We start from the raw sequence: 27951 nt of genomic DNA, 5'->3' as shown, positions 1-27951 counted from the left end.
ATTCCCAGTAGATGACAAAACAGCAGCAGCATGGGTGGGGCCTGTGCTCACTGCTGCAGCTTCAGTACAGAACTGTGTTTATTTGTATAATGAAAATTATTACTCTTCCACCAAACCTCAAATCCACTCTTGTACTCAACTACTTTGGAATCAAAAGCTTAGTTAGCTAGAATGAGAAACACTGATAAGATGATTTTCAGCACTTCTTTAAAGATTTTACAGTGTTAAATGGGAACATTATAATCATTATAATTGTGCATGCAGAGGAACTAACGCCTCCTGCATCTACACAGATAGCTCAGTTGTTTGTTATATATGCCAAAAAGGCTGGAGCCCAAGTATAAGCACTGCCTTGTCACCTCAAGTGACCCATCTGTCTTTAAGGTATCCATCGTGAGGAAGGAAAAAGAACAGTAAAAGTAGTAATTGTAAAAATCACTCAATTTCCTTTGCCTCCATCACGTTGAGTACATTTGGAGAAGAGAACAGACGACTCCATCAAAGTACCAATCCCAGGAGGAAAATCCTATGCCCCTGAATATATCGAGGTAAAACTATTAATCAAAAGAGGGAATAACTTACATAGAGATCCTATCACAAAGAAGAAGAGATACCTTCCTGGCATCTTTAACCTATTTGTGACTTTCTTGAAGTAAGTGATGTTAAAGATAAAATCAAGTTTTTAAAAAGCAAGAGCCCCCCCCCCCACTCTGATAATGTCCATTCGTTACATCATACTTGTCCTTTTGCAGGATTTCCAGAGCACGTTCAAAGCAGAAGCCTATATTTAGAACCATTAACTCTGAGTTATTGAAAAGCTAACTTTCCAAATGTGGGGGTTTCAGTTTTAATTAGAATTACTATTCAAATTCATTTAAACAATCTGGATCACTGAAAAAGAACTCTTGGGAAAAATCTCCATCCTACTGAGTCCAGAATTTCTGAAGTCATGTGTGTTTAATCTGAATGTAACTTAAAATGTTAATGAATCAAATCGCAAGAGATGAACAATACGCTGTTGCTCTGTGTAGTAGTTTTTCTTCTCTTGCATTTGATAACAAAATAACTGATACTATAATTTTCTATGATGAATTATCACAAATCACTCTCTTCTCCAACAATGTTTAATAGAGTATTGAAAATTTATCATTTTGTTATGATACTGTTTTAAAATTATAAAATGCATTCTAAACCTATATTATGTAAATTAAAATATTTTAACAAGGTAATTTAAGAACTTACAGTAAGAAAAGGCTTAAGTTCTAGGATAACATGATGATAATATAAAGCTGCTATTGTATTTTTATTTCATTTATCTTTATGTGTATCCAACTTGTTTTCACATACAGAAGAGATTTCTCAGCATTAAATGGCATACTAACAAGTAATGACAAATATACTTCATGAAAACATTAAACATGTAACTGCATTATATTATGCTCTTTGCCTAAAATGGCATAGCATATCCACAGTGAAACATCAACAAGGATATAAACACACTGCTGTTTAAGAACAGTTAGCCTTTAGGGTGAGTTAGCATTTCTGTTTTCAAAAGCCTACTGTCCAAGACAGTGTTTTACAAAGGGTAGCATATTAACAAACCCAAACCACATCAATTTCCAATACAGTGAGTCCCAAATTAGGACATCTAGGGACAGCAATGTTCAATGATGCTGCCTGCCTCCTTTACATGCTCAGGGCACAGGCTCCTTTCAACAGTCAATGCTGAACTCAGTGTTCTAAAGGGAGTCTGCAGACACACTGAGGAGTGCACAATGTAGCCCTTACAGGCCAGGTTTGGACTTGACTAGGTACAGAACTCCATCCAAAGAGAACTCCAGAGATGGGTACATGCAAGAGCAGAACGTGGCCTCAGCACAGCCTTTCCTAGCTTGATACTTTCACTGGCTCTTCTCTCAAACACTATTCATGTCCCTTTAAATGTTAGGGGATAAAAAGCAATAGGCCCCAAATATATTGCTTTAGAAAAATAAGGTACAATTACAGAGAGATTCTGGTGACATTTTTGTATACCCTTAGCAGAAAGGAAAAAGCCCCACTTTTCTAAAACTCAAAGCAGCCAGTGAGAAGTAGGAAGCCAGGAATGACCTAGTTCTTTCTCTGTAGAGAGCAATGCAGGTCCCCACCTGCAAGAGTCTTCTGGATCAGAAACTACACTCTAAGCACTCTCCTGTCTAACTCTTGTCTAACCCTCTCTACCAGTCTGCACTGCACGTATTCACCCCTGTTTTCCCTACCCACAGCATGTGCCCAGCTCTGCTGGACTGACACACTACTGAATCTTAGCTTGTGAAGAACACACGGACAGATGCCCGCCTCTTCAGCTCTATGTGTTTTCTCCCAACTTGTTTAAAGGCCTCAGAGTTACATCTCAGTAAGTGAGATTACTCTCAATGGAGACCCTGAGCCCAGGGCCAGGCTTACCAAACTTCTTGCTTTCTTTAGAGGTGCCGGTCATCTTCATCTTTGCAACTTCAAAGAAATCTTTGATTTCTCTTTCATACAGTCGGGATAAATAATCCATGTAATTCTTAAAATAAATGGAACAAGCAATTATTGGTAAACTAATTTAACAATTTTCTTTATAGTCTTCCCCTTAAATCCTTTATGTTTGTAAAACCTTTATGTATTTCAGAGAATATAAAAAGTTTGAATATTTTCTCTTTGAAAAGAAACAAAGTAAAAGAAATAGGTAGCATATCATTACCATGTACAGAAACATCAAGTCAAGCAATCCCACTTATGTGATACCTCTATATATTCCAACTATGGTGACAAGCACAATTGCTAGGATATGTGAACCAGAGTGGCAGCGTAGTGTTTTAGTGTGGGGGGTATATAACGTAATCCATTAATTGACTTCGCTAACATAGGACACTCAAGTTATTTTGGTATTTTGTTATGACAGTATCACAGATTTCAGGTTCCTTGGGAATTTCCCATGGGCAGATTACTGGGTTGAAGAGTATGGTAATCTTTCTGAGGCTTGAGGACCACTGGGAATCTTTCTACCTCTCTTTTCACACTGCCATGTTGCCTAGTGGTAATGGAGGAGATCTTTTGATTTCTCTGACCCTTTGCCAGCCTCATGTGTAATACCAAAGATCAGAATTTTCAAAATAATTTTTCTTAGAATAGATTTGATTTATTAAGCCTTAAATGCAAACATTTATTAGTTAGTATAAAGACTTTTTAATCCCACCTATCTATCCTTACATGAAGTACTCTGCCCCAGTAAGAACTCTTTAGTAGGGATCACGTGTCTTTCTAGGTCCTAAGTTACATAGTTCATTTTCTTTTTTAAACTTAGGGCAGAATCTTAGCTTCAAGATTCTTTATCTCAGATTAATCTATCATTTTATAGAACAGGCTCTATTAACAATAGCTGGATCAAACATACAATGTGTAGAGCATATCTGTGAGAAGAGTTACTCAACTGAGCAATTATTTCCTATGGTTCCTGTATAAATTCAAGAGCACATAAAATTAAAATACACCACAAAATCCCTTTTAACATCTGACTTGGAATCTATCTTGTGTTTAAATATTGCTGACCCAGGCAGCCTTTTCAATTCTGCTTCATGCTGTCCGTTAGATGTCTTCCAGAAATCCCTTGGCTTTTTCATTTTTTATACAGCCAGGCACATTCCTCAATGTGGAGCCAAGATTGGTAATACAGCTACTTTCACAGTGTTAATTCTGCCTTTCCATGAGTATGGGGGGATTTTTCTATCATCAAAATATGGAACCTTATGAATGCATAGGGCCCTTCCTAGTCTGTGTTGTCCCAATATTAGTGTATGTGCTGCTGAACTGGGCACTGGAACAAAGTTGGAGATTTGCTTGAGAGATCTCCAAGACTGTCGGACTCAGACTGTTACTGCAGGGGAAAGCTTAGACTCTTCTAATCATAAGTGAAGCACCTCCTACTACAGTCACACCCCAGAAACACAGATAGATGCTGAGTCCTCAAAGAAATGGGCTCTGAGCAGATGGATGACATAACCAAACCTTGGTCTCCCAAGGGCTTGGATTATGTAAACAAAATAAGGATTCCACCTCAGTATAGTTGGGAGACATGATGCAAATAAATAGGCTTTTCCTATGCATTCCAACAATTGTTAGCTGTGCACACCCAGCCAAGTGCTTAGAGAAACATGGCTTTGCTTGTGTTTATTAGGGTTCTTTTAGTTGTTAGGTCATTTTTTTCCCTTCCCTTTTAAACAAAATTCTTGACTTTTACAATATTTTAGCAACTAAATTGGCCATATAAGAAGAATGTGTGTGTGAGAGTACACAGTACACCAAAGCTCAAAACAAAGGCTCACGTAACACCCCTGGGAAATACGTCAATTTCATTTAAAAGGTTCATTAGTAGTGTCATTCAAAATTGCCCCTTTGTATCTAAAACAAACAAATAAGAAAACAATAAAACAAAACAAAAAACTCTCAGAGCAGAGTATGTCAGCACGGGGCTGGTGATTATCTTACTTCTTCACTTTGAATTACATTCATGAATACTGCATAATATATAAAGACTCTGAGAACACAATTAGGCAAAAAGCTTACTGATTACTTATTTGAATAGTCACTAGGGGACAAAGCACTTGTTGGCATGAAACTCTTAAGAAGACCTATTTAATTATTTAAAATATTAATGTCCTAAAACTTCAAAAAGGAAAGAATTTGAGTACTATAAATATTTTTACTTAACATACCTCCATATCAGAATTCTGTTGAATGAAATAAAACAGAATAGCACAACAGAAGAACTGCACGAACACTCCATAGCCTCATTCCAAGGAGCAAAAATAATCTTAACTACACTCACTACCAAGCCAGATCAGATGCACACAGACAATTCAGGGGATAAAAATTTGACTTGAAGAACATTTTAATTTTGTGTGTGGGAGTGGAGAAGAGGTCAAGAGTGTGAAAACGGGGAGAAGTCAGCAGACTACCGATCAGGATTCAAGTCAAGCTCTTGGGACTGGCAACCGTCACCTTTACTACAGGAACTGCCTCACCAAACCTTGAAAGGCATTTTAAACTATGGTTTGAAAAGACATTTACCAGATTTACCTTCTCTTTTATAATCTCAGTTTATGATGGTAAGGCCCCGTTGCTGAAGACAACACTTGCAAATGTCATTGAACATGGATAAGCCAAGCTGATGCCTAACTAGAACCTTCACCAACTGACTAGTATTCACTGCACACTTCCAGAGGACAAAAGTAAACACCAACACAGCTACAGTCCCTGCAATCTACAGCAGTGACTTGCCTGCATGATACGCCAGTTTAATACAACACAAATGCTGTAAGAGTAACCAACAATTTTCTCCTTGGATTTCAGGCCCACTCACAAGATGGAACCCATGCCTGACACTGTTCGGGTAGCCAAGAAGCTGAGACTATATGCCATGGGCTTAGGGGAAAACAAAACACTACTGTTCTGCCAGAGGAACAGAGCAATGAAATGACTCTATCTGATGCATCCTGTCTTGCTCAGCCCTTATCAGTAAAGCTTCCTCTTACCATAGCGCAGAGCTAACACAGAGACCTACAACTTAACAGTGTACAGAGAGTAACAGACCATAGGACACTCAGTTCTAAGTGGGATGTCTGCGTCAAGCCCCTCCCCTCAGGGATAAGGGAACAATGAAGAAAAGGAGTAGGAAAGACTGTAGAGAGCCAGAAATGCTGGATAACATCAAGAAAACAAAACCTTCCAGACACAGTAAGACTGATACACACATGAACTCAGAGACTGTGGCAGCATGCTCAGGGCCCGCACAGGTCTGAGCCAGATGGGCCCCAGCACCAAGAGGGGAAAGGCTTCATGAGCTCCTAACCCAGAAGTTACCTCCAAATGAACATCTACCTGCAAAGGACAACTTAGTTTTTTCCAACCGAGTTTCAGTAAGTATCTTAACCACACTTAAGGGTGGGCTATGCCTAACATCAAACGAACTCAATGGTGTTTGTGTAGACTTCTTGTCTCCTGTTGTTCTGTCTGAACATTTTTTGTCCTACTTGTCTTTTGCTCGTATATTATGGTTTCCAACTTTCTGTTTTTATAAGTTTTGTGTGTGTGTGTGTGTGTGTGTGTGTGTGTGTGTGTGTGTATTTATGTAGGTCTGTTTCTTTTGGTTTTATTTCTTTCTTTCTTTTTTTAAAAATTCTGAGTTGTGTTTTGTTTTCCCTTTTTGTTTTCTAAGGAGAAAAAAGAATGGGGTGTAGAGTTGGAGGAATTGAAAGGTGGGGAGGATCTAGAAGGAGTTGGGAAAAGGGAAAATATGACCAAATATATTGTATGAAAACTAATTTTTTTCAATTAACAAAAAAGAAAGAAGGTTGAGTTGCAGGCCAAGCAAGTGAAAATACCTTTTTTTTGTTTTGTTTTGTTTTTTAAAGAAAAAGATGAACTGTCATCCAGATAATGGAAAAAGAAGTGTAAGCAGACTCTATTTAACCAGGTGCCTCTTCTCCAGGAAACCCACCCCGTTGTACTTACTGCAAAAGAACCTAAAACTATGACAACAGAAAACCAAAGGAGGAGGAAGGGCTTTGATGAGAGTGTGATAGTATATGTGGCCGTGGGGGGTGTTGGATGAGAGCATGAGGGAATGAGGGCGTGACAGTGTGTGTGTGGGGGAGTGTCAGATGAGAGTGTGAGGAGGTGGTTTGCTAGCTCATGACAGGTAGGTCACAATTCTTTTTCTGCCTTTTTAACAGACACTGATGTCCAGTTTCTAAAGGTGATGTATAAATGCCAGAGACTTTGGCTTCACTAACTTCCTGAGGGTATCATTTAAGCCCAAGGAGGATCCCCTCATTCTTTTCCTTAACACCCACTGCTCTTCCCTCTCCAATGTCACTCAGTAAGACTACTCCCTTCTGATGCTCTACGATCTCCGTATTTGCTGGCCCATACAAGCTCCATCCCAGGTCACAATGCTACAACCACAGTGGCTTCCTGGATCATTCTGGACAACACTGGGCATGCTTGGCTTCAGGGGTCTGCTTGCCTGTTTTCTTCACGGCCAGACTGCCAACACTCAACAATGTTAGCACAGAATAGATTGAGTATGGTGACTCAGTGTTTCAGACACCTGGACTGTGGTCACTAGTTCACAACACTGTTCAGATGACCAGTCCTGGCAAGTTCAGTATCATCCTAGTTCTTCTGACTTTGTAGCCACTCTCCCACTTTATATTCCCACCACCACCTGTTCTTTGGACCAAACAAACGAAAACCCCAACAGGTTATACATTCTGAGGAGGTTAGTAATTTCCTTACGTATGTTTATACATCCAAGTGTCTATATTGCACAAAAAGAATCACCCAGAAGGTTAAGGAGATGGGTCAGTGGGTAAAGTGCTTTGCTATGTAAGCACAAGGACCTGGGTCAGATGCAAAAAAACTGGGTATGAGGTTGGAGAGATGGAGCAACAGTTCAGAGCATGTTCTGCTCTTCTAGAGAAGTTGGGGTTGGTTCCCAGCACACACATCAGGAAGCTCACAACCACTTGTAACTATGACTCCCTGAGGATCCAACATTTCTGACCTCCATGTACACAAATTCAGACACATATGCAGAGCTAAAAAGAAATTTTTTGTTTGTTTGGTTTTTTTTGTTTTTGTTTTTCGAGACAGGGTTTCTCTGTATAGCCTTGGCCTGGCTGTCCTGGAACTCACTCTGTAGACCAGGCTGGTCTTGAACTCAGAAATCCGCAAGCCTCTGCCGCCCAAGTGCTGGGATTGGAGGCATGCGCCACCATTGCCCAGCTAAAAAGAAATTTTAAATAAATAAAAAAGCTGGCTGTGGCCATGTAACTCAGTGGTAGGGGCAAGCAGAGACAGGAAGATCTTTGGGATCTGCTGGCCAGCCAGCCTAGTTGAAAATGAGTACCAAGTTCAGTGAGAGACTCCATCTAAATAGAATGAGGCAGACAGCAATAGAGGAAGATACCCAATGTCTTCCTCTGACCCCTGCACAAGTGGATACACAGATGCATACACAGACCCACACAAAAGGAAACAGAAAAAAGCATTGCTCATGACAACTGGACTAAATAGACAAATATTTCAGGTTACAATATGGCTTAATCCTATTTTACAGTGAAGTTCAAATTTTGACTCTTTTTATTTATGAGCACTCAGAAATTCAATTATCTTTTGCTCTGACAAAAATGTGCTTTAGTATTTCAAACTTAAAAAACTAAACATATAACTTAAGACTCTATTGTAGATCCAGTGAGTAATGGACATCAAATCCATACCTTGGTTAGTCCCTCATATTTTCCATAATCTGTACTCTTTAGCCACTCCATCAGCTTGGCGTAGCGGAGCAAGTCTCTATGAAATGGATGATGATTAGGTAGAGTCAGTTCAACAGAGTGCTGAGCAAGAGTTGAACTCTGATCATGACCCTAGGGTAAACAAGTAAATAAGTATGATAGAACATTCAGGGAACATGGTTACAACAGAAAATTCTAGACAATGACCAAATGTAGTCGCAATATCAAGTGAATACAGAAAACAAAAGCTGAGCACTTACTTGTCTACTTTCTGACCCTGTGAACCCACGGAGTCCTAGCACCACTAACATTCACAAACACGCATGGTGGCACTGTGATAAAGCATCACTAACTTCATCTGTCTGAAGAACTGAGAACGTTGTATAAAGCTTATCTCTCTGTATTGCTTTACAACTTGCTAAGCAAATAAACGTCTCTATATAGACTGTGTTAAGAAACATACCCAAGCGAAATCTTTCCAAATCAAAATGTCTAGTGAGATTCCCATTAGAAGCTAGATTTTTCAACAGATCAAAAATGTGCGAGATGTGACATTTAAAGTTCGTAAGGACTACAGATGGCTATAGCTTGGACTTTCTGTGGTAAACCCTGATAACACTGTAATTCCGTTTGTTTTTCATTAAAGTGATATGCTAGTCAAACTACTACATATGACTATTTCAAGCCTTACCAATTTTATATAAATAATAATAAAGCCTTGACTTTTGTTTTAGAAAAATATAGACTGCTAGATTATTGCCTATTAACCCTATTTTCTAGAAGAACCCATGACTTGGTCAGGTAACATAGAAAGAAAGCCATAATTAAAATCTTGTTCAAATCTAACTTCAAAAATCCTTTAAAATCCTTCAAACAAAAGCACTGAGCCAGAATCAAAAACTGCAACTGCCAACTAGCTCGAGTTTATATGCATATAGCGATGAGTGTGTGCGCATCTCTCTACACTGTACCATCTCAGGCCTCTGTTGAACTACCTAGGTCTTTCTCGCTCTTTAGTCAGCATGTGCAATGGAGCTTAAAGTCAGCGAGTGCCTCAGAGATGAGGAGCTGCAACAGCAGATTCTACTTGAACCAACTTCCCACCAAACAAGCAAAGGCCAGCACAAGCCGCATTTACATTCATTAGTTCATTCGAGTTGCCTAGTTAGAGGCAGTTTCCATATTTTATGGAAACTATTAAATTTACAAAGGCTACTGAATCAGAGAGCAAGGCTGGATAATGAATTTATTGGTAAAGTCACCTAAATGTATATAATTCTAGTTAAAATACAATAGTTTGATAAGCATCCTGAGCTTAAGGAATTAAAATTATTTTAATTTGAAAGATTTATATCTTGTCATTTACATGCTTTATTATGTATCAATCACTGTTCTTTCTCCACCTCGACACTTGTCATGGCTGGTGTAACATCACATTACAGAAGGGTCCTAAGAACTAAGACACAGGCATTCATAAACTCTACGCTTGTCATGGCTGGTGTAACATCACATTACAGAAGGGTCCTAAGAACTAAGACACAGGTATTCATAAACTCTACGCTTGTCACGGGTGGTATAACATCACATTACAGAAGGGTCCTAAGAACTAAGACACAGGTGTTCATAAACTCTACACTTGTAGGTTCAGGAAGGAGCCTGGTGTCTCTTACCTAGTGGTGCTGATAGATGAAGAGTCTCCTGCTTCACAAATGTTCCAAATACTGTGCTAACAAGCAATATTGCAAATGCTCTCACCCAAAATATTCTTCTCCATAACTTTTCTCAATGACTCAAGACACAAAGTTACATTTTGTATAACTATTTAGTAGTCTACTATATGTTGTTACATTAGTTCAGGTTGAGAAAACTTTTAAATCATTAAAAAAAATCTCTCCAGGGCAATAGAATTATTAACAATTGTGTGGAGGGCCTCTCAGTTTACAAAACTCTTTGCATGTGTGACTGTGCTAAATTTTTCTCAGTATTTCCATGTCACAAACACCTGAGAAATTGGTGTTTCACATATTATCATTACCTTTAAGTATTACTGTCAAAATAGACTGAATGTTATTAAAAATATAATTTTAGATAAATGTTCCAGAATAAGGATAGGAAATTGTAAAATTGTTTAAGTTTCTTAATTCAATCAATATTACAAAAATTATTACATGCAAGCCACTAAGTATAAAGAATTTTGTTCTTTATATGCTTAAAAACATTGAACATTTTAAAGGTTTCTATTATATATAATAATAGATTACCAACAACAATTACAGAATTACTGAGTGCCCACCACCTGCGTACCTTTTATACATAAAGTCAAATTCATACAATACCCTAAAATAACAACTCTATGATTAACATAATTCAAATTAAAATACATAAAAACTTGGTTAGCTGTAAGATTTTTACCAGCATGTATGTGTGCATTATAATTTTTGCTTATTTTCAATATTTAGCCTTAGCCGGGCAGTGGTGGCGCATGCCTTTAAATCCAGCACTTGGGAGGCAGAGGCAGGCAGATTTCTGAGATCGAGGCCAGCCTGGTCTACAGAGTGAGTTCCAGGACAGCCAGGGCTATACAGAGAAACCCTGTCTCAAAAAACAAAAAAACAAAAAACAAAAAACAAACAAAAAAAATTAATATTTAGCTTTGGCTAGCCTGAAATTCTCTATGTAGAGCAGGCTGGCCTCAAAACTCAGAAATCTGCCTGCCTCTGCTTCCTAAGTAATGGGATTGAATGCATGCGCCACTTCATCCAGTCAACTAGAACTTTTAATAAAAGTTACCACAGAGCAACCTACTATAGCCAAATATTAGTCTAAGTGGAGTAGATACTTTTATTCTGTTATTAAATGAGGCAACTAAGGTGGGACTTGAGAGAGGTGCACCACTATGTGCTAGTCAAAACCTCCCAGCTATTTATTTCTCCCTCATCTGGAGTGGAAATCTTCATGTTCTTTAGCCCTTTTGCTAGTGACCTGGTGACTAAGTTCAACAGAGACGATCCATCTCTTTCTTGCACTTGAGACATCTTTTTCCATCTTTGACAACATATCACAGGCTGTTGCAACACTCTCATTCTTAACATGCATCATTCATATGTTAACAGTACATATTAGATTTTCAGAAATGAGAAGCATTCATTTTAAACAAAGCCATTAGTTTAAAAGGCAAAGAAGCAAACGGAATGAATAACTGCACATTATAACCAATAGTTCAGGATGCAAAAAGACCACTGTCAGCTGACATTTTTGATGTCATTACACATGTGGACAGCATCACTGCCAACAGCATTAAAAATAATAAGCTAAGAAAAATGGGAGTTTCCTATGTGACTTTTCAGTTGACTTCTTGCTGCTTTTCCAGCCCAGTGAAATGTTGAGGGCATCTGCCCTGATCTCCCCCTCCCATGCTTAATAAAACCAGTGAGAGCTGCACTCCCAAGGGTGTCTGTCTCCCTGCCCTAGACTCTGGGCTTCTCACGGCCAGGATCAGTAGCATTTATCCCAAAGCAGTGTCCATATGCACCTCAACCACTGACAAGTAATTACTCAGAACATCAAGGAGATGAGGAACAGGGAGAAAGGCAAGCAGAATGAGGTTAAATGCCTTTTTGGACAAATGGGACACTTAAAAACTAAAACAAATATAGTTAATGGGTAGCTTAAATCAGTAAGTTACGCTGTAAGCATAAATGTTCTGCTGCTAACTTTAGCAAACTGTATAGACATATGAAAAAAAAATCACAAAAGCTTGAGCCAATTTGATGTACTCACAGGAACCGAAAGAAAGTAGGACCTGTTATAGAGCTGAAGAAGGGCCTGAGTAAACTAGTTGGAAATAAAATATAATAAAGACAATTGTTTTAGAATACTTAAAAGAAAATCCAATGTTTTCAGAGAGAATTTATTGATTAAGATTTTTCCAGACTTTTCTGTTCAATATGTGTAATAAAAGGCAAAAAGACCCCACAAGAATCTAATTATATTAACTATTAAAATATCTTTTGTTCAAATTTTGTAAGGTCCCTTGGCATTATTAAATATTCCTACCTTATCGTTAGTTATAACATCTCTTTCCAAAAATAGAGAGTCAAGTTTATAACATGGAGACCCAATCAACTAAAATTCACAGTAAACTAGTTGTTTCCTTACATGAACACACTGTATTTGACTATACAGAACCTATAAAACACTGAAAAAGCACAAAGGCTCAGAAGTTAACATCTGCCTGCCAACTGTTCATGTAACTAATGAACACAGCTATCTGAGCCCTGGAATCAGTTCCAGTTAAGAGGAGCTTGACATCTGTGTAAAGGGTTACCTGAAGTCCAGGGTACTTCTAGGAGGAACTATGCACAGATCTCAAAATCTTCAAACCATAGAAACGTGTCAAGGAATACACTACAGCCCCAAATGAATACATTCAATATTTGGGGGAATTTAAGTTTAGGGCAACATATAAATGACCTACGGAAACATGTCAGTTTTAATAGTAAATTAAAATTACCTGATGAACAAAAACATTGTTGAGATGACTGGCCAGTCTCCGGGCAAAATGCTCCCTCAAGTCACTGAAGCGCTGCTGCTGCTGCTTGACACCCAGGAGCATGTCATGGCCTGCATCAGAACCACAACCCTCAGTGACTCAGGAAGGGCGAGGTTCCCTCTGTTTGAACAAGAAATGCCTCTCCACAATGTGCGTGAGGAGGCCTTTCCTCAGCCTTCATCTTTACATGGGTTCCAGTGACCCAACTCAGGTCACCAAGTTGTCCAGCAAACCCCTCTTCTTGAGGACCATCTTGCTGGCTTCCCCTCCATGCTTAATAAGCTCTTCCTCCTCCAGACCGCCAGGGCACCCAGAGCTTTGCGCATGTTAGGCAAGCAGCCTCCCACTGCACTGTAGCTCAAATCTATACTGTGCTAATGACACCCAGACTTAACTTTTGAAGAATCCAAAGCTGTAATGGCTTATTTAATTGCTTTGTAAAAGGAGAAAAAGTAATACAACACATCGGTTCTTCTCCAGTCCTACTGAATGTGAGGCTATCCTGGTTCTGTCTCAAGGAGCCCTCTAGGTGATCTGACTGCGCATTCAGGTTCTGGAACTGCTGCCTAGAAAGCCTATCTTCTGTGGCCTGTCCTAATGTCCACTTGTACTCGTCTGCTTTTACTAAAGAAGTGTAGAGAGACTATGACAGGGCTGTGAGATGGCTCCAGAGGTGAAGGTGCTTGTGTACCCACACATTGAAACCTGAGGTCAACCCCAAGAACCCTAAAGGTGGAAGAAGAGAACTGAATCTACCAAGATGTCCTCTGACCACAACACGTACACTGTTACACACACTGTATACATGCACACATATGTACACACACATATAATAATAAAGTTATATTTTTAAACAAGATCATGGTGAGAGTGCTGCATGATGGTGTGTGCCTATACACTTAGCACTAGAGAAGCAGGGGGATGGTAAGTGTGAGGCCAGCCTAGCTATGCAGTGAGATGATAACCCCTAACTAAACAAAATAAAAACTAAATAGAACATAATAATACATTTGTGAAGGTAAAGATGGTCCATTAGAAGGGACTGAAATGAAAAAGTTTAGTGTTAAAGCTCCTTCCCTTTTCCCACATTTATTTCAGCATGAATGTTACTCATTTGTATAGCTAATAAAGTAACCCTAAATCACTTAGCCCAAGTTACTTCTTGACAAAGTATTTCTACCAAGTCCCAGTGTTAGTCTCGGTTCCCAGTCAGGTTTTATCATGGCAACTGAACACACCTGGGCGTAGAGCGACATTCATGCACTGTAGAAGGGCGTCAGCAGCATTGGTGCAGGCCTCAATGCCTCGGGAAGAAGAAAGATCTCCTTCCTGAAGAGCCTTTATATGACCTTTGGCCAAGTCCATGTGGTTCTGGAACACATTCAAACACACCACTTGCACGTGTAATTGTGGGGAAAACACAGGCAGGGCGCTACTCAGCCTGTCACTCAGTCTGTGGATAGCCCTGGTCTTGTATGTTGATGCTAATTCTCCTCTCCTGGAAAGCACTGCAGTCAGTGAATCAAGGAGTGAATCATCTAGTATACAGGTGCCTTGTGACCCTTCTCCCCACCTTAACTTTTCAAATAAAGGCTAAGGCCGATGATTGATGATTGGGCAGCAGAAAGGAAGGTGGAGTTGAAAAGTTTGGGGGAGAACAGGAGAGAGGATGGGGTGGGGGATAGGGGGAAGGAGACTGTAGAAGAGGATGGAGGAGGACAAGGTGGAAGGAAGACGGAGCTGAAGCACATGGCTTGGAGAAATCGCAAGTCATATGGGATCTAATAGATGGGAACAGAGTAGTGTAGTGGTAGGTCTGCCCAATCTAGGTAAGTAGCTTGTATACCAATTAATTGAGTTGCAAATTCATTGACTGGGTAAATTGGGTTAAAAATTTACTGCAACATCTCTGTATCACTTTAAGTCGTGATCTCACAAGGAAGATGGTTTATAAATGAGTTTTACATAACATCACTAGGCTTCCTGCTTTTGCTCTGCTGGTAGCCTATGAAAATGCTCACCACAAGGAACTCTATCTCAGACAGGAGCTTCACATTATTTGTGTTGCTGAGATGAATCAGGTGGTTGCTTTCAGAGATCTGATCCATCTGCTCTTTCACACTTTGGAGCATTTCCTCATAACTGCTCAGTTTCAGTTCAATCTGGTCCACCTCCTTTAGGGCCTCATCCAACAACTGCATCAGGATGTTCACTTGTTTTTCAGAGGCCATGATGGACTGAATGTTGGCCTACAAAGTGAAAGAAAATTTAACAATTCTTGCTGTTTAAATGTGTATGGGAGGTACAGAGGTGAAATGCTGCCAGCTCTTTGCATCTAGTCAGCTAGTTTCTGGTTCTCTATCTCCTCAGTATTTTGGAAGGCTTGCTTGCCTCTATACTGAGGTTTGAGAACACGCTTCAGAACCTGTGCAGAGGTATCAGTGGCTCTGTTCTAAAACCTCTTTAGTGGGAGCTCTAGATCCTTCTCTCTCTCCCCACACTTACCCTGCTCCCCTCTGGTAACTGACTCTAGCTCCTTCCCTTTTCCCACATTTATTTCAGCTACATTTCTCTTGTGTTAATTCCTTATTAGCTTCTCAAAAACAACAAAAAATGCTTATTCCTTGGTAATGTACAATTCAGAGCCTAAGGGAATTAACCCCTAAGATGGTGTCTGGTTATCTATTTTTCTTCCACCATTGCATATTAAGAACACTCCAAAGTCTAAAACCTTAGCCTTAGCCAAATGTCTTCATTGGAAATGATAGTTTTTAGTGAGTGAGTGAGAATGTGTGTGTGTGTGTGTGTGTGTGTGTGTGTGTGTGTGTGTGTGTGTGATATATATGAATATTCACTGGCATCTGTGTAAGTAAGCATGAATACCAAATGTAGGGTGTCTTACTTAACTGCTCAGCTCCCTATTATTGAGAGAGGACCGCTCACCTGAACCCAGAGCTCCCCGAGTTGTCTGGTGTAGTCAGCTTGCCCCAGGGACCCGCTATCTGAGTTACAAGCACTGGGACTACAGAAGAGCTGCTATGCCCACCCGATATTTACCTGGGGTCTGGGCTCTGAACCCTGGACCTCAGCTTGCATGGCAAGTGCTTTAGCCACTGAGCCATCTCCTCAGCACCTGGTTCATCTTTTAAACAGCTGCTAACAAGCTTACAAAGACACAAGTAATCCCAGTTACAAAAGCTCAAGTGCAGAAAGCCTGAGTGTCAGCAGCCCCTGCCATCCACGGCAGCACTCACCGACAGCACGAGGAGCTCTTACCCCATCGAGCACCTGCAGCTCTCGGGACAACTTCTCTGCAAAGGCTTCAGCGTTAGAAATGGCGCACTCACAGCCTTCCATCATTATCTCAATGTCCTGCTCTTCTCTTGCATTTAACTCTTGGTACTCATCTACCGCTTCCTCATCCCCTCCTGTTACACTCTGATTCTCTCCACTTGGAACAGATTCTTAAGATAAAAAAGTAAGGAAAGAAAGTCGTCAAAGAACGCGGTGAACTCCAGCATCGACGTCAAAGTGATCGCTAGTTAGGACTGATTACAAGCACAGGACACACTTAGTAGATGAATTATAGAAAAGAATGATTCAGAAGGTATGAAAAGAAGTCTCAAACCTCATTTTCACACGGAACCACAATGATACTGAAGTTAGGTCCTAAGAGCCACAGAAAGCATGCAATCTAGTATGCTTGCTGACTTACAAGAGTTAAAATGGGCTTTAGTCACAACCTCTCAAACATAATTCTACTAAAATAGAAAGCATGAAGAAATGAACCTAATTTCTCTTGTTCTCTCTGGTGGCTGTTGCTCTAACAAAACACTGATGAACTGTGAACATGGAAAACAATTCTCTCCTGGTACCATTTCCCCTCATTATTTTTGCTATTTGCATATTTTTGTTTTAAAATCTGTCTGTCTATCTCTCTTATACACACCACACACCACACACACACACACACACACAAACACCCTTTTCAAATAACTTTGAAATGAGAAGTGTATTATCCACAAGAAACTGTGAATACTGAAAATATTGACTGCAGTTTCTATTTTTTGTTGTTTAAAAACTTCACATGCATAGATAAAACAGATAAAGATTAAACTACAGGAATTTCCTTAGTAATTTGAGAACAACATGATAATACAAAATTACAAAATCGCACAGTTTCCAGCTTCCTAACATATATGAGGTCAGTCTGATGGGCTTCATCTCCATCCACTTTGGGGAAAGGAATGCACAGTGTGCGAGTATCTTATACAAACTCTGAGCTTAGTGGGGGTGAAATGGAAACCACTGTTAGCCCTAACTAGAGATCTAAACAAGCTACTCACTCTCTAGACTGACTGTGGCAGAATTAAATTGCAGTCTGGATGCTCTCAGTGTTTGGTATTTTACTTGGAAATGAATATTTTCATTCAGCATGACTTAAAATACATTTGTTTGTCTCAGAACAAAAACCTGATAATTCTAAGTGAGACAGTACTTACTCTGAAGAAGATAATAAATTCGGCAGATTTTGTTATATCCAAGGGGGAAAGGAGATTAAAATTTCTGATATAAGCAATTTACAGATTACGCTCTAGAACTATTTCTAGAGAAGCATTGCTCTATCTTCTTGGTCTTTTCAATGAGACCATTTCGTTCCTTGTGGAGATGCTCAACTATCAGATGTGACTCCATATTAACCACCAGAGGGCATGTACTGCCTAAAAAACCCACCACAGTGTTACACTAAACATTGGAAAGAAACAAGTGTTTTAAGTCACCAAAACTATGCTAGTAGCATTTTCTTCCCCTGAAATAGTCTTTTGGAATCTAATAATGAATATTACTATTGGTTTTATTACTATATGGATTTTGAATAAATTTATTCTCATACACAACTCCATGAAATATACAACCCATGGAAAACAGAGCAAGTGATACATACACATGGACTAGAATAGGAAGAAAAGGTGTTACGCACCTTCTGTAACTTTAGGCAGTTCTGGAGGAAAAGATATGAAGAAAGCAGAGGAAAGGAAGCAGAGAATATTAGCTGGGTAGGAAAGTATACGGATTTAAAACTTTTAACTGCTACCCATATCTTGTTTGAACTTCATGCTAAACTTGGGGTCTCAGGACAATATCAAGACCAACTACACAGTGGGAAGATCCCTAAGAAGCTAAACTTGCATGCTTGTTTTCTTATTCATTGTCTCAAAGTATACTTCCCTATTTTCTTTTATCTTTCAGAAGCAGTGCCGATGAGTCCTTGAAGAAGGAAGCTGGGAAGCGAACTGTTTCCTGGGATTATTTTCAGGTCAGCTCTGACTCATGCATTTAGTGTAGTTATTTTCACTCAAGGCCCCAAGCTTTGCCAGGACACTCCCTCACAAAGGATTAGTCACAAAACACTGTTTCAAAGAATAAGACTGAGGCAAGAAACGAACACAGGAGACTAAGGTACAAGCACGCATCCAAGGATTCAAGTAGAAGACTGTTTAAGTCTGGCTGCAAGTCAAAGGATAAAAAAGAAAAGGCTAAAACAAAAAGAACTCCCCTTTCCATCTCTAAAGCTGCAGCACCCATTGTCGTTTACAGAAACTACTGAGAATGCTGCGGCTGCCGCTGCTGCATGAACAGTTACAACAGCACTTACTTGGCTGATTACTTAGCTCTTCAAAAGAGGTTGTAATGCAGGCTTTCCCTCCTTAACATTATCCAAAGCCTGGAGACATTTACTTCTTAAAAACTGGCATTAATGGCTGTCATTTTTAGGGCCCATTAGGCCTAGTTTTATATATTTATAAAGCTTTCCGAAAACACTAAACCAAAACAATGGTTACTGGTCAACGGAAAATGCTTTCTCAACTGGAGCTCATCTTTATAAACATCAACATTTCGGTTGTATGTCCTGAAAAATTAAGTACCTTTTAAAAAAAAGTTCAATTTTATCCTTAAAATCAGCAACAGTCTTTGTATTCTTTTGGTAATGTTTTTTAGTGATAGTGTATGCATTTTTCAATATAGTTGTCCTAATGAAATACATTGGCTTAAAATATATATTAGGAATACATAACATCTGGAAACATAATATGTGAAAACAGAATAGCAAGCTTTTCAAAGAATGATTAGCTACTCAGAATATTCTTGCTTCAATTGGTAAAACAAACAAAACAAAAACCTTCAAAGTCATTCAAAGCAAATGAATCTGTAAATGACCACACACTTCTAGGGAGTCACATCCTCGGCACACCCACAGTCCAGGCACTGGTGACAGGGCAGCCCCTTGATGCTTCTAACCCAGGCCAGAGTCTTGGTGGGGCGGGTTCTGGGGGCTGCTCAGGCCTGACAGATGTATCTGCCAGCTTTCTGCCAGTTCTAAGCACCAAGGCTAGAGAGAATAGAACTGCTGAGAATAATCTATTTGAAAGGAGAAACATCCATAGCCAAATATAAAGAGGACCAATAAAGAGGCAAGTAGCTAGATAAATGGTTTGCTTCAAACTATATCTTAAATTACTGAATACTTGGCCAGAGATTGACTCAGTGGGTATAGGTGCTTGCCTGGTGACCTGAATTCAATCCCTGGAAGCCATATAAAGATAGAAGGAGAGCCAATTTCACAGCATTTCTCTCTGACCTCCACACAAGTGCCATGGGATGCATGTGTGCTCTTCCAATAAACACATGAACAAAGTTTTAAGGCATAAATGATGGCTCACTAGGAATGTTAGGTAGGAGGCCTGCCACAAATTCAAAGTCAGCCCAGGCTACACAGTGAATTCCAAGCTAGCCTGGGCTTCACACAGACCCTGCCTTCTGTGAGTTAAAGAGTGATATGCATACAGTATCCCCGGGGCATTCAGAACCATTTCCACAGGAAGCTCACACCCCAAGGAAAGAAACTGCAGAGAATATGGCCTCACGAGCATTTTAATACTTAAGGAGAGGTTGTCTCGCTACACAAAATAGTCCACAGTCAAACCTGCAAAGGCAGACAAATCCCAGATGGCCTCATCAACCTCCTGTCCAAGGGTTCTGCTGCCAAGAAGAGGTGAGATTGACTGAACATTTACTGTACACATGAGACCCTTCGCATCATGTAAGAAATGCATTGTTTATAATAATTGAGTTAGATACGATCATCATCTCCACTTTACAAATAAGGGAAACTGAGGCTTCCATTTACTATGTAAGGCCAGGAAATAGCTGGCAAAGCCCAGAATTTAAACTCAGGAAGTATAACACCAGAATTGTGTTATTCTACTGCTGGAAATAAATGTACTGCTGTAGGGTCATTTATCCCGAAGCTCTTTAAAATAAATTTTAGAGTAAGTATTTAGTAACATAAGAAAAGCGTATGTGCTGAATTCATTCTTTGAAAAAGAATGTTAAGAAACAGAAGTGTAAACTTCTCTATTTAGGTAATCATAGGAAAAAAGCCTTAAAGAATATACATGTGGAAATGTTAACAGCAGTTTTCTCTCCAAGGAGCACATTTACAGGTATTTTTAGGTACTGAGACTGAACCCAGTGCCCATGCACATCCACGCAAGGGTTCCACCAATGAGCTGTCTCCACCCGATCTCTGCCGATTAGTGTCTCACTAAGTTGCCCAAAAGACTCACTCTGACTTTATTCTGGAACTGAGGCAGGTATTGAACTTGTGATCCTTCTGCCTTAGCCTCCCAAGCAGGGAGGGACTGCTGCCTGTGCCTCCAAGCCCAGGATGAGTGATTCTACCTTTTAATTTTAATATATCAATATCCTACAATGTATGCATATAATGTTTTCAGTAAGAAAAATGATTTTGACATGTTTTATGACATATTGAGAGGCAAACTCAGTACCCTAGTTACTTTCAATAGCGCCAAATTGCATAGTCATTTAAGGATACATGCATGTGATCACACGTATACATTCTCCCTCGCTTTACCTTCCAAAAGCTGCGAGCTAACATTAACGAAGTCGATCTTCTTACGGAGATAGCGCTGGTTCAGCTTCCAAATGCAGGAGATGAAGGCATTCTTCTCAGCCGTGCTGCTGGCCACCCACTTATAGACTTTCTCAAAATGTAAATCAAATTCAGGATTTTCCTAGAATAAAGAATGCAGAAATAGGTTTTGATTCTATCACTTTTCACTGTTACTATAAAATCTACTTAAAAATTAAGAATGGAAGCTGTTCTTGGGAGACACAAAAGATATTAGATATCATGCAAATGGCTAGGGATATACTTGCCTCATGTAGTCAAGGGCCAGGCTCAGTTACTATATACACACATCAACCAAATGACTTAAAGTCCTTGGAGAATATAATTCATAGCAAAAACTGGGCAAGCAACAACAGCCTACAGTGGCCACTTTCTCTCTATGCCCTTAAAGTCTAGGAGTGAAAGGCCAGGCTACACACACTTAGTGGCTTTGTGTTCAGTTTCCCTGTAGTAACATGGCAGTGCTATCTAGCTTGAGTGTGGGTATCTTTTTCTTTCGGTTGCATATGAAATTTTGGTTACATAATTTCTTGGATGATGTGTACTTTGATACTAACTGCCAATTAAAAAATATACCTGATTAAAACATAAGGAAAAATTTTAATCTAAACCCTTGTGTATTTTCTAAGACTGAAGGTGAGAAACAAGAGCTGCACTTACTGTTTTGAAAATGTAGAATAATTACAGGCATCTCAAAAGGCAATAGTGTCAGTGCACTTTAAAGTTGTTGAGGGAGCTGAGACAATCTGAGTGTCATTACACCGTCTCCAAGTCTGCGGGTCAGTGTTCAGACTGCTTCTCCGCTGCTGGGATAAAACCTTGACCAAACCAACCCGGGGAAGGAAGACTTATTTCATCTTATGCTTGCAGATCACAGAGGGAAGTCGAGCAGAGGCAGGAACCATGAAGAGAAGCTGCTGACTGGCCTGCTCTCATGCTCTCACTTAGCTACCTTTAGTACAGCTGCAAGGACCACCTGCTCAGGGATGGCACCACCCACAGAGGCTGGGCCCTCCCACCTCAATCAACAAATCAAGAAAATGCCACACAGATATGTCTGGAGGCACTTCCTCAGCTCAGTTCCTTCCTTCTGGGTGACTCTAGTTTGGGTCAGGTTGACAAACACTAACCAGGACAGCCACTGTACAGCAATATCTCTTTCTCGACTATAGGACTGCTTGACTCTTCTGTGGAAATCAATCATGAATGTATATTACTGTTCACTTCCAAAGAATTGAAACGTAAGGTCAAATGCACTACACTATAGGACAGTAATCTATTCTAACATATTAATGTCCTATAGGCTACAAAGATAATTCTATCCATTTATAGCACTATTTTGCAGGAAAAATGTCAGTAGATCTTCAAAGCAAGAAAAGTTAGATGAGACCATTACTTTGAACAGTGGGGTATTTTAAGGAATAGGTCTTGACTTTTAGCATCATAATCATCTAAAAGTATGACAAGATTAGTAATTTATTCAACTTACATCTGAATAGACAGACCTTAAGCATCCAAGAGACTGCAAACCTGAGCTGATGAGGTGGTGAGGTGGCTCAGGGGGATGAGCTGCCCAGTCCAACACCCTGCTCCTCGTGGTGGGAGGGTAGAATACTCTCTCCAATGTCAGCTGACCTCCACACGCATGCTATGGCACATGTATAAGCCCCCCCCCCCATAATAAACTAATTCTAACTGAAAGGTTGTATTTATGATGAAAAGGCAACACTTTACTATGTATAAAACTACTTTTCTTTCTAGGGACATGACTCAATTACCTGTCATTTTATTCAACTTTTTAATGCCTAGATTTCTACCACAGTTAAGAGTAAAAAGCAGTTTCAGTCAGGCACAGTGGTGCATGTCTGTCATCCCAACATTGGGGAGATAGAGGCACAGAGAACAGAAGGTTAGAGACAGCCTCACATACACAGTAAAGCTGAGGCCAACATGGGTCGCATGAGGCCTTGTCTCAAACTAACACACACACAGAACCCTAGAATTTTATCTTACCAGATCAATTTACAAATGCCTCTACCACATTTTTCTTCTTCTGGCAAGCAGGCACGACTTCTGGACTTGCAGCAGAGGTCTGACAGTTACATTGGTATGAGCCTTGCTGCGTCCCACCAACACACAGTGGGTGTGCTGTGGTGCTCCACTGTGCTCCAAAGTCACACAGCTATGACCGACCAGGTCAGAGCTCTCCAGGAGGAAAGGTGGAGGGAGGACCCCATTAACTATGAGAGGGAGCTCTAGTGACTTTCATGGGATACTGCTTAGAACTATCTTGAGTCCTTTAATGTGATTACTGAATTATGCTATGTGTTCAAAGTCTGAGCATACTCAAAGAAAGGTATAAAATTTATATCCTTAAAATTTTATTTAACCTCAGAATAAGGTGTGTAACCTCGTATTACTTCTTTTATTTGAACCACAAATGTCCAATGCCCAGACTGGCTCCATGAGCTGCCAAGTCCTCATTTTACTTGGGAGGACTACAAAGGAAGCCTCCCTTATGGACGACGCATGCTTTTGAACCAAGTCTTACCAAAACAATGACTATCTTAGAGTTAACTCACACAATACATTACTTTGAAATCCATACTAATTTATAGAATTTTATATCAAGTATATTTAATTTAAATAAAGAAATACACAGTATTAAGGTTATTTTGCTCTAGCTTATATAGTTTGAACATAAATATAACTGTAGCTTTAACAAAGTAAAAAATTGAACCAAGCACATGTATGCAGTTTTATTATTATTAAGTGGTCTAATAGCAGGCCTGAAGAAGCAGAGATGAGTGTATTTTCGACTAGCAGGGGGCAGACCTACAGCCACAGAACAAGCTTAGGTCATCTCAGGACACACACTGCTGTATGTAACAAGAAAGACTCTTCCTGATCACAAGAGAAGGACTATGGGAAACATACTTTGATAGCATCTTTGGCATCAACCACAGCAAGGTCTCTCAGGGCCCAAGCAATTTGCCTTTTGTAGAAATCTCCCTTGTCGGATTTCTTGACTTTGACCACCTTCACCTGCACAGGGCGTTCAGTTGTCACTGTTGAACAGAGCACACAGTCACGATTGTTAGCACATCAGGCACCTACTGATTCTTCAGGCACGCACTGTAAACGTGGCTCTTGGGGGGCCTAGATGGTGACGCTGAAGTAAGCACAATGCTTTGTACTATGTCAGCTGAAGAGCTCAGAGTCCTAAAGGAAGCATCTAAATCAGACTAGAGGGTCGGAGTCAGAGCAATGTGTGAGAGGTAAAGCTTCAGGCCTCTTTTACAGAGTGTAGGAAGGGAGGAAAAGGATCCAGCACAGGCAGCACAGTGTAATACGAGGTGGGCAGGATGAAGTTACTACATAAGAGGGTGCTCTGCTCTTCAAGGGCTCCAACTGAGATAGCAAGGGATGCTATTAGAGAAATTACATGCTCTAGGTTCTAGTTTCAAAACATGATTCTGGCATAAGAATGGAGTTTGGATCCGGCCTGGATTTGAAATGAATGCAGATACATTTGAAAAGCAAATGGCTTTCCCAACAACAACAAACAAACAAACAACAACAAACCTCCAAATACTCTCTTAAAAATCTTTATCTACCCAAATGGACTAGAGCAGAGGTCCACAACCTGGGGGCTGAAAGGCCCTTTCACAGGGGCCACCTAAGACCATCTGAAAACAGATTTACAGAAAACAAAATCACAGTTATCTATCAGCAACAAAAATGTGATGTGATGGTTCCACAACATGAGGAATTGTGTTAAAGGGTAGCAGCACTAGGAAGATTGAGAGCCACTGGACTAAAGAATATTTGGAAAAAATACCCACTAAACTGCACTGGCTGGGCAAAGCTGTGCCGTCACCCCCACCTCCCCACACTAGTTCAGCACTGATACCTGTTTCTCCTGCAAAGTTTGCAAGAAGAGAATAACTCCAAACACACAACTATTCTAGGGAGAAAACCAGGGGCAGGCACTGGCTTATTTAATAACTATGGCTAACCAGCCAAAGGTAGCAAGAGGAAAACTACACATATATGAAGAACATGGTTGCCAAATCTTAAACCAGTATACTGGCAAACAGGGCATTTATAAAACATACCATTTTGTTTCACCAAATCTCACATTGTAACTGGTAGCAGCATACAGACCTAAGGAAGAATACCTCTTAACAAATATAACATGCAAAACTTTTATAAACATGTTCATGGACATAAACATCATTTTTTTTAAAAAATGCAAATTCCCTACAACTTGAATGATAGCTTGAAAACAATCCCAATCAAAACACAACAAAATCGGGAACGTAAGAAGTTGATTCTAAAATTAAGATGAAAGAGTAAAGAAAAAGTAAAACAAAATGAGATATAGGAAAAAATCCTGAAATACAAACATGTGCTCATTCACACAGACACACACACATATACACACACACACAACAGACAGATAGATACAAATACACCACACTCTCTAAGATACAAGTGAATTAAAACCTTTACAAAGTAATACAGTAAAGCCATAAAGTATTTTATTTAATAACAAATTTCATTAAGAGGAACCACAAAAAGTGTAAAGATAGCCACAAACCAGAAAATATACAACCATATAATAGAAACATCTATGCAGCTAGTAGATTTATCTTATAATACTTATCCAGATAATCATAATAATTAAAAACAACTATACAGCCAGGCAATGGTGGCGCATGCCTTTAATCCCAGCACTTGGGAGGCAGAGGCAGGTGGCTTTCTGAGTTTGAGGCCAGCCTGGTCTACAGAGTGAGTTCCAGGACAGCCAGGGATACACATCGAAACCCTGTCTCAAAAAACTAAAAAACAAACAAACAAACAAAAAACCTATACAAATCTATATAATGATAACCAATCCAATAGAAAAATGAGCAATAGGCTTAAGCGGTAAATTACCTAAGTAAATGGCCAATAACTCATGAGAGGATGCTCAACCTCATCATTAATTTGGAAAGTGCATTTTGAAACCACAGGGAGATACTATGTCACTCTGTCATCTTAATAAGTCTGCTAGAAGCAACTGTTGATTAGGGTGTAGAAAATACAAGAGAACCACACTGCTGTGGGAATGAAAAGGATCCCTTCTTAACATAACTGTATATTAGAGCAGAATTGATATCCAAGTATCTGCCTTAAAATAATTTTGGAGTGTATAGCATAAGACAAGCACAAACACATTCACAGATGAGCTGTTTAAACAGCAAAGCCCAGACACAAACCTACTGTTCACCCTGGTAGGATGGGTATGGGGACCATGCGACACTCACAGCCCAGCATGCCATAGCAGTGACTACGACACTGTTAGAGTCTTGTATAAGAACAAGAGTCTAACTCATGGCCAGCTGTGCTAGCAGACTGCATAGGCAGCTGGAGCTCCAGGCCAGCCAGGAATACAGAGTAAAATCCTGTCTCAAAAACAAAACTCTAAAAACTCCAAAATAAAACAAAATTCTCATGAATTTACTGCTGAATGGGAAAAGTAACAAGGAATTATAATTCAATTTATTAAAAGTTTAAAGACAAGTAAATGTAAATAACATAGCTTGAAATAACACATGGAGAATGTGGTAAGACGCAGGATCCCAGACACTGGTCACAGGAGAGCAGAAAGGAATGGGGTAAGGAAGACACCACCACACTGCAGAGAGACCAGAGCTGTCACCTCACACTGCACGCCCGAGTTCTCCCTTTCACTTGTTAGTCACCTGAAACATACACTATAAAAATTCTCTTACAGCACTCAACAGTCAATAAAAACAATTAAAAGTAATTTGTCAGCCCAGTAATTCTCCCAGTTATGGAAACAATGAGGACATGACCCTAAAGAAGAGATTACTAAGTACATTATTTTTGCTTAATAAATGCCTACCCGTGGCACACAGAAAACAGTTCTTTTTCTTCTTGCCCGCTTTGCAGACATTCACGATGCTCAGCAGACGTTCATCGTTTGGGGTGAAGATATCTCTCTGCAGTGCATGCTTGATTGCCGTCATCTTTTCTCAGCTGAAAAACATTTAGAATAATTCTCAAAATCACTGCCCTCCCTCATAAAAAAATGTTCCAAATGTTGGGGAATAAAATCAGAGAAACCAGTACACACACACATACATACATACACACACCCATACACACAAATAGATACTACCCATATATACACATATGCAAGCATACATACACACACACACACAGACACATACAAATAGCCAATAAATATACGAAAAAATACTCAGTATAGAGCTGGGGTGACAGCTCTGTTGGCAAAGTGTTTCCTAGTATGTGGAGGACACAAGTCCAATCTTGTTTAATTTCTAGAGCTCACATAACAAGCAGTGCATGGTGGAGCCTGCTTTTAACCTTGTGCTGGGGAGGCAGAGACAAGCAGATACCTGGAGATCGCTGATCAGACAGCTTCACCCATTGGTGAACTGCCAATCTAGTGAAAGACCATGTCCAAGAAGAGGGGTATAAATGGTGCTCTGAGAAAAACCATGTGCGGCTGCCCTTGGCTTTTGCAAAGATGCATACCAAAACCCCCAAATATTCCATGTCATTATCCACTTGAGAAATTTGACTGAAATCCACAGTGAGATAGCTACTGCTTTCAACTGTTGGGAAGGCTAAAATCCCAAAGGACACACAGCATCGAGCACTGATGAAGGACACTCTCACAGCTGGGAGGATCACAAATGGTACAGAGGTTTAGAAAACAGTCTGCAGTTTCTTCTACAAGTCAAGCATGCAACTACCATTATGCTCCAGCTCCCATCATAACACTAATCTAAAAAATGCCCTTCAGCTGGATCTTATGGAAGCATTTCATCAACTGAGGTTCCCTTTCAGATAACTCTAGTTTGTGTCACATTGATATAAAACTAGCCAGCACACCTGTCTGAGTCAGGGTTTCTATTCCTGCACAAGCATCATGACCAAGAAGCAAGTTGGGGAGGAAGAGTTTATTCAGCTTACTTTCACATGGCTGTTCATCACCAAAGGAAGTCAGGACTGGAACTCAAGCAGGTTAGGAAGCAGGAGCTGAT

General features: G+C 39.9%; 1 protein-coding gene across 4 annotated transcripts in view; it reads right to left on the bottom strand.

Moving 5' to 3' along the window:
• The window catches only part of Exoc1 (exocyst complex component 1), a 46025-nt gene that overhangs the window by 14526 nt on the left and 3548 nt on the right, over positions 1 to 27951 (bottom strand). For 2 of the 4 annotated variants that reach the window (XM_031342791.1, XM_031342793.1), the window contains exons 2-11: positions 26784 to 26917; positions 23807 to 23937; positions 20813 to 20972; positions 17858 to 17878; positions 16153 to 16340; positions 14898 to 15125; positions 14115 to 14247; positions 12838 to 12947; positions 8307 to 8456; positions 2446 to 2551 (exon numbers count right to left, since the gene is read on the bottom strand). In XM_031342791.1, coding sequence (XP_031198651.1) covers positions 2446 to 2551; positions 8307 to 8456; positions 12838 to 12947; positions 14115 to 14247; positions 14898 to 15125; positions 16153 to 16340; positions 17858 to 17878; positions 20813 to 20972; positions 23807 to 23937; positions 26784 to 26907 — 1351 coding nt within the window. In that variant the 5' untranslated portion in view covers positions 26908 to 26917. The remainder of the gene's footprint in view (positions 1 to 2445; positions 2552 to 8306; positions 8457 to 12837; positions 12948 to 14114; positions 14248 to 14897; positions 15126 to 16152; positions 16341 to 17857; positions 17879 to 20812; positions 20973 to 23806; positions 23938 to 26783; positions 26918 to 27951) is intronic. The other 2 variants (XM_031342792.1, XM_031342794.1) reach the window with 1 other exon arrangement.

This window comes from Mastomys coucha, unplaced genomic scaffold (genome assembly GCF_008632895.1).
Source record: "Mastomys coucha isolate ucsf_1 unplaced genomic scaffold, UCSF_Mcou_1 pScaffold22, whole genome shotgun sequence".
Lineage (NCBI taxonomy): Eukaryota > Metazoa > Chordata > Mammalia > Rodentia > Muridae > Mastomys > Mastomys coucha.
This window is presented reverse-complemented; position numbering and strand designations above follow the sequence as displayed.